Source organism: Phyllostomus discolor, chromosome 2, assembly GCF_004126475.2.
Source record: "Phyllostomus discolor isolate MPI-MPIP mPhyDis1 chromosome 2, mPhyDis1.pri.v3, whole genome shotgun sequence".
NCBI lineage: Eukaryota > Metazoa > Chordata > Mammalia > Chiroptera > Phyllostomidae > Phyllostomus > Phyllostomus discolor.
Genome location: NC_040904.2, coordinates 7,564,943 through 7,575,424, shown reverse-complemented (window position 1 = coordinate 7,575,424; position 10,482 = coordinate 7,564,943). Strand labels below are relative to the sequence as shown.

Sequence of the window (10,482 nt, the reverse complement as noted above, 5' to 3'; positions counted from 1 at the left end):
AGTGACCGGGATGCCTGCCTGGCCTTCGCTGTCCCCCTGCTCCTGTGGTCCTCCTTGGTCTGTTCCTGATGAGGGGTTAAGGAACAGGTGGCACACACAAGGCCCAAGGGCCAAATCCGGCCCTCCACCTGTTCTATCCACTTGGCACCTTGTTTCTACCCAGCAGCAGTGCCGAGCTCTCGCTTAACTGTTAAGGAGCAGTTACATTTACACAGTCCTAAAATGATATTCGGCCCCTTGGAGGCAACTGCGAGGCTGATGTGGCCCCCGGTGCAAACGAGTTTGACACGCCAGGGTTGAGGGATAAATAAGTAGGACACCCAGTGCTGCCCCATCAGTCTAACTGGTGTCCTGACTGGTGGTCCACTGAGACTGCAGGCTCATCCTCCCCCAGAATCCCGAGGGTGTGTTCACAGGTGTCTTTTTGCTCCGTGCCTCCTCAAGCAGGCCTTGAGACCCGAGGAGAATGAGTGATGTCTGAAATGAGCTTTGCACTCCTCTTGGGCCCACGGGGTCTTCTCGATGCTCAGGGCATCGGCCTCTGTGCCTGGACCAGCACGGAAGCCCTCCTTTCTCCCAGGAAGCGAGCCCTGCGCTAGGTGCCGCTCCGTCAGCTCCTGGCCAGCGAGGTTTCGCTGCTCCACCGCTCACCCTGAACCTGGATGGACAGGGGGGTGGGTGTGGGCAGGACCCCAAGTCCCCCAAGTCGGGTCCCTGCCTCCAGCACCCACACCCACCTCCTGGACCCAGCCTGGGAGGGCTGTCCACTTTGGGGAGGGTGGGCTGCTGGGGTCAGGAAGGGGAACGAGCAGGCAGATGACTTCGCTCCCAGATGTTATTGCTCAGCTGCTCTGAACTCGGATTTGAGAACATGGCTTTATTGTGTGACTTCTACCAGATGCCCAGACTTGGAGTCTCAGGAGCTCAGGAGAGGAAGGGAAACCAAACACATATTTCCTGGCACAAGCATTTTATTGATTATACCAATTGGCCTTTGTCACATAGAGAGCAAGCAATTGTTCCTGCAGAGGAGGGTCCTGGGGTCCCGCACTCCACCCCCTGGTGAGGGATTTGTGGTCATCTTTTGTCAAAAAGGGATGGGTGGCATGTTTGAATCTGCATTAAGCAGAACCTGTGTGTCCCCTGATGGGAGAGAGGAGGTCCTGGCACTAGCTGAGGGGCCCCAGGGGCACGTGGGAGGGGAGAGCTGTGCTCAGGAGTGAAGGCAGCAGCTCGAGATCAAGCTGGTCAGCAGCAGGATGTCTGGGCTGCGGCAGGGACACAGCACGCAGGTCTGCACACAGGGCGGCAGATGAGGGACACGCAGGAGGCTGGGCGGCAGCAGCTGGGCTGGCAGCAGGAGGAGGTGGGGGCACAGCAGGAGGAGACGGGTGCGCAGCAGGCGGGTCTGCATACAGGGCGGCAGATCAGGGACACAGAGGAGGAGGGTCTGCAGCAGGGGGTGGGCTGGCAGCAGGAGGGGGCAGCCCCAGAGCAGATGGGCACACAGCACACGGGCTTGCAGCAGACAGGTGTGCAGCAGGTGGACTGACAACAGCTGGGGACACAGCAGGAGGGCTGGCAGCAGCTGGGGGCACAGCAGGTGGACTGACAACAGCTAGGGGCACAGTAGGTGGACTGGCAGCAGCTGGGGACACAGCAGGTGGATTGACAGCAGCTGGGGACACAGCAGGAAGGCTGGCAGCAGCTGGGGACACAGCAGGTGGACTGGCAGCAGCTGGGGACGCAGCAGGAGGACTGGCAGCAGCTGGGGGCACAGCAGGTGGACTGGCAGCAGCTGGGGACACAGCAGGAGGGCTGGCAGCAGCTGGGGACACAGCAGGAGGGCTGGCAGCAGCTGGGGGCGCAGCAGGAGGGCTGGCAGCAGCTGGGGATGCAGCAGGAGGACTGGCAGCAGCTGGGGGCGCAGCAGGTGGACTGGCAGCAGCTGGGGACACAGCAGGAGGGCTGGCAGCAGCTCTCTGGACAGTCGTCCACCTGCTGGGAGTCAGTGCAAGAGTCACTGGAACCAGGCAGGCAGACGCGGTTGCCATAGCTCAGGTCGCTGGAGCAGACGGACAGGGTGGAGGCAGCCATGGTGGGTGGTGGGGCTGGAGGTGAGCTGGGAGGAGGTGTGAGAGTGTGTGAAGGTGTGTGAGTGTGTGAGGTGCTGGGACTGTCCACCTTTTATACCCCTCCTGATGTGTGTGTGCTGTCCCAGCAGGCGGCCCCCACGCCCTCCCTTCCTTGTTGGTGTTTAGACTGGTTGCCGGAGAGCTCTCATTAGTGCTGGTTTATTTTCTATAATTAGTTTTTACTCATTACACCTGTGAGTATGTTGCAGGACTCTGTTTTCCTGTATGTTCTTTTTTTGGCTTCAGAAAACTTGTGAAAATCACGAGGCGAGTGTTTGCTGAGTGGCTGCCGCGGGTTCTAATGCCACCTTCACGGAGGCACGGGGCCTGAGATGAAGTTGCAGCCACGGAGCGCCCCCTGCCATGCCAGCTGTGACCATGTGAGGGCGCTGTGGGAGAGACGCCCAGCGCCGCCACAGCCCGAACCATAAAGCACTGGAGAGGATGGGTAACAGGGTCAGACGTGATCGGGATAGTAACACTTGACCAAAAGCCACACACGACCTACGCCCACTGGGGCCCTGAGGTAGTCACGGGCAAAAAACTCAGGGCTGTGTAGTCCCCCACTCGCCCCGGTCAACCCACCACTGGCGTTGTCTCAAGTAAAGCCCGGGGGAATTTTTCTGGGGTACAAAAGGAAGATCCTGAACTGCCAGGAAGTACTTGCCATGTGCACGATAGAGGAAGGTTTAGTGCGAACACTGAAAAGTCCTTCGAACTAAAACAGAGCATAATGCAAAAGAGTCAAATACAAAATTCAAGTCATTGAAATGATCAATAACCATAGGCAAAGCTACAGGATCTCATTAGTAATTAAAGTTTCTCAAAGTAAAACACAGATGTCCCACCTATAAGATCCACAAGCCCAGGGCTGCTGCGCTGGGGGGCGGGGCCGCCGGCAACAGGGGTGTTTCCTGAGTGTGTGTGAGATAACACGAAATATAAAATCCACCGTTTCCACCATCTTCAAGTGTGTAATTCCGGGGCGTTTAGTACAGTCACACCATTGTGCAACCGTGCCCAAGCTCCGGTTCCAGAACATTCCCTGCACGACGAAGGAAACCCCGTGCAGTTAGGCAGCCCCTCCCTGAGCGGGTCGACCGCTGCTCCGCTCTCTGTCCCCGTGGGTTTGCCCGTCTGCACATTTCACACAAAAACCCGAACCGCGTGTGGCCTTTCGCGTGGGGCTCATGTCGTTCACCACGGAGTTTCAAGTCCACGGAGTTTCAAGTTCACCCCACCGCGGCACGTGCGCGCGCCCTGCTCCCGCGCATGGGTGAGCGCTATTCCGCGGCGTGGGCGGGCCGCCCTTTGTTTACCCACTCCTCCGCTGACGGCATGTGACTTATTTCCACCTTTTGGCTGATGTGAATACTTACACTGTGAACACTTCTGCACAAACTTCTGTTTGCACACCCCTTTTCAGTGCTCTCAGAGGTACACCCAGGAGTGCAATTGCTGGGTCGTGCGACCACTCTATGTTTAACTTCGGAGGGCCTGCCAGACTGGGCCCCACGGCGTCTGCGCCGCTTTACCTCTGAGACATCAGCGCGCCGGGGTCCCGGTGTCTCCGCGCGCTCGCCGACGCGGTGTTTGGTGGGCGTCCTTGGAGCTGCCCTACTGGGGAGGAAGGGGCATCTCCCTGAGGTTCCGATGCGCATTCCCCTAACAACCAATGACGCGGGGCTTCCTCTCATGTGCTCGTTGGCCATTTGTACATCTTCTTTGAATAAACGTCTGTCAAAAACACTTAGCCCATTTTTAATTGGGTGGTTTGTCTTTTCGTGGTTGAGTTATACGAGTTCTTGACGCATTCTGAGCACTATTACGATCTGCAGAGACTTTCGCCCACGCCGTGGGTTGTGTTTTCACTCTCTCGATGGCGTCCTTTGCTCCCTAACGCTTTCTAATATTTATGAAGTCCGACGGGTCCATATTTTGTTGGCTGTGCTTTCGATGTCATATGTAGAAACCTGAGGTCAGATCGGAGGTCATGCAGACTTACCCCTCTGTTTTCTTATGAGTTCCACCAGCACCATCTGCTGAAGAGGCCGCTCTTTCCCCCCGAATGACCTTGATGCCCTTGCTGAAAGTCAATCGACCACAGACGTCTAGGAGTTCTTCTAGACTCTTGGTTTCATCCCTCGATCTCTGTGTGTGTCATCATGGGAGCTCCACTGTTTTGATCACTGTAGCTCTGTGGTTAGTTCCGCTTCTTTCTTTCTGATCGGATGCCTGTATTTCTTTCTCTCGCCTGACTTACCAGGCGGGGGCTTCTATGCAGTGTGTAACAGACGTGGGGAAACTAGTCATTCTTGTCTTGCTCCCGACGCCGGCGGGAAAGCTGCCAGCCTTGCACCGCTGGGCACAGACGGTGTTGGCCGTGGGTGTTTCGTAACACCCTCTCTTGGGCTGAGAGAGTTCCCTTCTCGTCCTAGTCTGTTGAGTGTTTTTATCAGGAAAGAGCGTTGACTTTTTGTCAGAGGCTTTTCCTGCGTCCGTTGCAATGATGGTGTGGGTTTTCCCCTTTATTCTGTTAACACGGTGCGTGATACTGATGGCTTCTCATATTTTTCACTCTTGCACTGCTGGGATGGATTCCACCTGGCTGCGCTGTACAACCCATTTGCTATGCTGCTGGGTGTGGTTTGACTGTGTCAAAGGCTCAGGGACCTGAGTAGGGACCCTTCCACTGGAGCTGCCACAAATCGCACATGGCATGTTTCCCCCCACTGACCCTTTCGACACGACAACGGCCTGCTGGTCCCACCAGGGCCAGCTGGCTCTGGAGCCTGACACTGCTGTTGACTCCTTTCCTACTCTGGGCTGTCCTCCCGCCACCCCATGTGTGGGTCCAGGGATGCTCCCAGGTGTAGAATCTGTGTTGTCTTCAGAATACAGGGATGCACGTCAGGCATCGTGCCTCCTGATGCGTGGCGACTCCCACAAGACACAGCAGTTTATCCTTTACTTTGGAGAGGTTGTTGCAGCGTGTCCCAGAACAGTTTTAAATATTTTACTCCTGCGACAGACCTCTGAATTTTTGTACAGTTGACCTCCCACCACCTGGAGCACACGTCTTACCGAGGCCTCCAATGTAGGAGCCACTTCCAGCTCCTGAGGGTGCAGTAGGATGGCGTCATTGACGTAGCGGACCAGCGTGATGTCCTACAAGATGCCCTGGAGGTTCAGATCTGTTCTGAGTACGCTATGTCCCAGGTTGGGACAAAACCATAAACGTAGACCCTCTTTTTGGTAGGAATGCAAACTCTTCACGAGCCTCTTCCACGATGGGATGGAAAAGCATGCCTTCGCCAAATCACGGGCGGCTCACTGGGTCCCGGAGGGATGCAGGGGGAGCTCCTCTGGGAACCACAGCTGGCCTGCCACGGCTGCCGCAGGGGGCCTGCCGCCACTCAGGCTGAGTCTGCAGTCCGGTCGCCCTCCGGGGTCCATCTGGGTTTGCAGGTGCCAGACGGCAGGTGTGAGAATGCTCCCCACCAACTCCACATGCACGCACATCCTGTAGGCCTTGGAGGCGGCCCCAATCCCTGCTGGTGCCTACAGGTTGCAGTGCTGGTTTTGAATCACTACCTTGACTTGCGTGGGGTGGGGGCGGGGCGGGGCAGGGCTGGGAGAGCAGTTTCCGAGCCTCTACTCCACCTCCCTCGGTATGACGGCTGCTTTCCCGAAGCCTAGTAATGAATGGTAGGAGTCGGATCAACGAGCAAGGACACTCCCTTTACCTGTACACCCAGGGCCCCAGGAGTGGCCGCTGGGTCCGTCCGTGGACCCCTCAGAGTCACTCAGAGCCGGATGCAGCCGGGACTCCCCTCACTGCCCACCTCCCTGCATCTTGCCAGGGCGGCCATAAAGAGGTTTCTTCAGGACTCCAGTATCCACCTCAACTTGAACCCTGTGTTCAGCGGCCCTTGAGATGCTAGGGTGCTCCCCTTTTCTGGTGCACTGCTGTCTGCGTGAGTCCTGGCAGGGGAGGGACTGGGAGAAGCATTCCTATGTGCAGCGGTCTTGATTGCGGGGTCCTTCCTTCTGGGGTGTCCCATTCACACCAAGGAAATTGGCAAACGCCACAAATCATGGCTTTTTTTTTGGAAGGTTAGCACATCACTCACATACTCTTCAAAATCTGCCAAAAACAAAAACAGAAATCAAGCCTGGGTGATCAGAAACGGGGGGATAATCCTCGCCCCACCCCCACCCCCCCATAGAGAGCCTCGATCCCTTGCCCGTTTCCTGGATCGGAGCCAGCCCTCGGACAGAAACACCTTGACTGCCCCTAGTGTAAAGTCACCAATGGTTTAACAACCAACTCGCCAAATTCTTGGATATTTACTGTTCAAGCTAGTCCAAGTCAGCTCCAGCGAGGTCCCGCCACGGCCGTCAGGAATCTGATTGGCTGCCCAGCACTGCCGCCTACCTCCCCAGGGAGTCTGTGCTCTGAAAACCACCTCCAAGCGGCTCCCCACCAGGCCCCTCCCCCGAGGTCTGGCCTGCAGCCCAGTGCCTCCCCCCTCCCCCCACCCCCTGACGTGTCCTTATGTCCCTGGTGGTACTAGCTTTACTAAGTTTTGGTTTATCGTTCCATTTTTTAAATATAACCAAAAATATGGGTGTACCCTTCCCCTTTCTCACACGAAGGGTGGCATGGGTGCCCACTGGGCTGCACCGGGCACTTGTCACTCACCAGCCTGTCCTGGCCACCACTCCGCGGCATCCCGAGACTTCCCTCCTTTGTGCAGCGGCACGCTCCACGCATGACCGCCACTGGCTCCTGCGCCAGTCTCCCGCTGACGGACAGTGGTGTTTCCTTCCGCGATTAGCTGCTCTGAAGAATGCAGCCAGGGGTGGGGGTCACTGACCGCACTGAAGGATCTGACAGTGTGTCTTCGGGCTGAATTCCTAGAGTTTATTTTTATGATTTACCACCGGGTCATTACGTATGTTTGGGAGACAGTCTCAGATTCCCGTCTGCGTTGCTTCTTCCACTCTGCAACCCCCCAGGTAGTGCATGAGGATGCCTTTTTTCGTTGTTTTTTAAAGATTTTATTTATGCCCTGGCTGGCGTAGCTCAGTGGGTTGAGTGCGGGCTGTGAACCAAAGCATCGCAGGTTCGATTCCCAGTCTGGGCACATGCCTGGGTTGCAGGCCACGGCCCCCAGCAACCGCACATTGATGTTTCTCTCTCTCTCTCTTTCTCCCTCCCTTCCCTCTCTAAAGAGGGAAGAGAGAAGGGAAGGGAGAAAGAGAGGGAGAGAAACATCCATCTGCCACCTCTCACGTGCCCCCAGCTGAGGACCTGGCCCGCGACCCAGGCACGTGCGCACCCTGGTGGGGAGTCAAACTGGTGACCCTTCGGTCTGCAGTACGATGTCCGACCCGCCGAGCCATGGCGGCCAGGGCCAGGAGGCCCTTTGTGCCATTCTTCCAACAGACTGTGTCCAAAAGCTTGTGGGTTTTGATCAGTCTGTTAGCTGGGATGTAGTATGTGTTTCTTGAAAATCGGCCTTTCTCTCAACAGGAGTTTGAGTACGTTTTTTGTGCGTCTCAGGCCACTTGCATTTCTTTTTCTGTAACCTGCTGTCCGTACCTCTGGCCCATGAAAAAAACTGATTCGTTGATCTTTTTCTTCCTTGATTTTTGGCAGCATTTAAACATTAGGGACATTGCACATTTTCTGTGGTCCAAGGGGTAGGTATTTTCTCCTTATTTTTTTTTTGGTTTCAAACCTTTTATTACCGCATTACTTTTACCATTCTCTCTCTCTCTATTTTATGTAGAACAAAAGATAGTTGAAAACTCCTACAGCTCACTGGCATTTCTGTTTTTCCCACTTTAGTCCAGCTTCCTTTCCTGTACAATCACGTCCTTTTCTCAGCGGCTGGGGGCAGTGCAAGGAGTGAGGAAATCAGTAACCGCCCTGTGACGGGGCTAACGCCCGGAGCGCGTTATGCAGAGGCAGGGCGCCTGTGCCTAGTTCCTAATAGTACCACCCTGGGGACCTCATTAATTAGCCTCCGTGTGTTTCTCGCACTTCACCTGTTCCGGGGAACAGCGGATGCTCTCGGCCTCCCTCCCCTCCCCTGCACCCCTCCTCCTACCTGCACCCCTCCCCTGCTCAGGCCTCCAACAGCCCTTATGTTAAGGCTGATGTATCACAGGCTGCTAGAGCCACTCCCCACACATCTCAGCCAGTCCCCGTGCCTGGGGACGTTGTCCAGCCACAGGAAGGAGGCTGGAGGAGCCCGGACTGACAGGAGGGAGCCCAGCCTCCTCACTCCGAGGCGGACCGTCCACGCCAGTGCCCCATGGGCTCAGGCCGAGCCCGGGACTCACCTTCTTCCTGTCCCCTGGTCTGCTTGCCCTGCTCCTTTACCAGTTTCTCCAGGACGCTCTTCCAGAGTGGACAACTTGTGCGTGACCCTTGTCTCAGGAGGGACTCCCGGGGACCCTCCAGCTCTGCATGTGCCCAGTGTCTGGTGCCGGTGAGCCGACCGACATTATTATCATCACGGCGCTGCGCCCCTTCACCACCGGCTGCCCCTGCCTCAGCCTGCCACACCCTTACCCCGCCCCCCCCCCCCCCCCCCCGCCCCCGTCCTCGCCTTAGCTCAGGGAGTCGCCGGGGTGCCACTGCCAGGCCCCTCCCTGCTTCTGCAGCTTCACCCTTCGGGACTCAAATACCTTCACCTTCTTTTTAAAACCTTCCCCGATCCCCCTCGGCACCAGCTGGCGCTCCTCCCTCTGAATCCCTATCCCACGTGTCTCCTGTGCCCAACCAGGCGGCGCCCGGTGCTGGGTGGTCTTGGCGTTACATTTACATCACGTGCGTGAATCTGGCTCGTCCAGCATGATGTCACACGTCAGGTCAAGATACACAACTCCTATGCGTTGTGGACCGAGAGCCACATTTTAACGTCTCTAAACCAGGGAGACAACTTCCGAAAGATGATGCGTCCTGGGTTAGTGGGCAGCTGCCCCTTTTGCTGAGAGGCACACAAAATAATGGGGCGTCTGACTGCGGGTGAGAGCTCGGTCTCGGTAAAACATGGCCTGTCTAGGCCCTGGGTGCGTGCTGTAGTGCTCTGCCCCCCCTCCCCCCCGCGGCCCACTGTGCGGGAACATCAAACACATTGCGGTGTGAATTACCCGAAATTAAAACCAAGCGCGTAAATTCCTGTAGCATCACCCGATCTCTTTCTGCATTTCAAAAGCAAAGAGGAGCGCTTTCCTTCAAAGCCAAAAACTGTGTCTTTATTTCAAACAGAAAAGGGGTTTCTCAACGCAACAAGCATTGAGCGACTACTGTATGCAAGCACCATGGCTCGAGCCAGAGATGCTGAATTGAGGGGAGGGCCCCAACTTCCCGGCGTGTGCACCCTGGTGGGGCTGACCTGGGTGGGGGCCGGGTGGGCACGTCAGCATGGTTCTCTGCTGTCAGAGAGGAAGCCCCAGCCTCTCTCCTCTGTCTCCCGCCCCCAAAGTGTCCTACGAGCCATCACAGTTGTCTGCAGGCGCAATGGAAGCAAGAACTCTACTGCTGATTAGCATGAAGTGTGGATGAGAATGCCCCCCATTGCTGCATTTGGGATGTCGGGGGGCCAGCGGGAAGGACAGAGCAGGGGTCCAGCACAGGTGTGCCCTGCGCCCCCAAATCCCTGGTGCCCTGCCTTCCAGTGGCAATGGGGCCTGGTGTCTCTGGCAGCCCCAGCTAAAGCCCCAGCAGTCCTTCCTGAGGGAGGCAGAGGGCGCTTCACGTGTGACCTGTGACATGTGACTTGTGTCGTGTGACCTGTGACTCGTGCCCTGCTGCTTGGTCAGCTCACGGCGTGCAGCTGGGTGGGTCTGGCCGGAGGCCGAGTGTTTGCAGGGCGGCCACAAGGTCGGGGTCGCGCCGCGACATCTCAGGAGGCTCACTGGGCCAGTGGGGTCAAAGGCTGTGTGTGGCCGCCCTGCGGAGGGCCAGCCTCCTCCGCGCCGGGCAGGGCGCTCTTCCCCCGCACGGTTGGGTGGCCCCTGGACGGCCCGGACGGCCGTCGTGAGAGCAGGACTAACTTGTCTGGAATGTAAATATTTGGGTTGAGGGTGACTGAGTTCATGCCAACACCAGTTCTGCTTGTAAAACAGGAAGAAAAAAATAACACACTTCTCTGATAAAAACAGTGCTGTTTCATGTGGGAACGCCTCCCTGCCCCCACCCCCAACACGGCTATCTTATCAGAGGTGGGAAAGGTTTTCCGAGGAAATCTCTCTCCCCTTTCGTCCTCCATCAACTGGCCATCTTGCCCTCCTTGACTCGGTGTAGACAAGGTTAGATCACGAAGAAACC

The 10,482-nt window shown here is 56.9% G+C and overlaps 1 protein-coding gene across 1 annotated transcript; it reads right to left on the bottom strand.

Annotated features, from left to right (window-relative positions):
- Nucleotides 1-795: 795 nt before the first annotated feature.
- On the bottom strand, nucleotides 796-2,979 carry LOC114490881 (keratin-associated protein 10-7-like). The gene has a single exon (XM_028504965.2). It carries the CDS (start codon nucleotides 2,095-2,097, stop codon nucleotides 1,249-1,251), a length of 849 nt encoding a protein of 282 aa, XP_028360766.1. The 5' UTR covers nucleotides 2,098-2,979; the 3' UTR covers nucleotides 796-1,248.
- Between the last annotated feature and the right edge of the window lie 7,503 nt (nucleotides 2,980-10,482).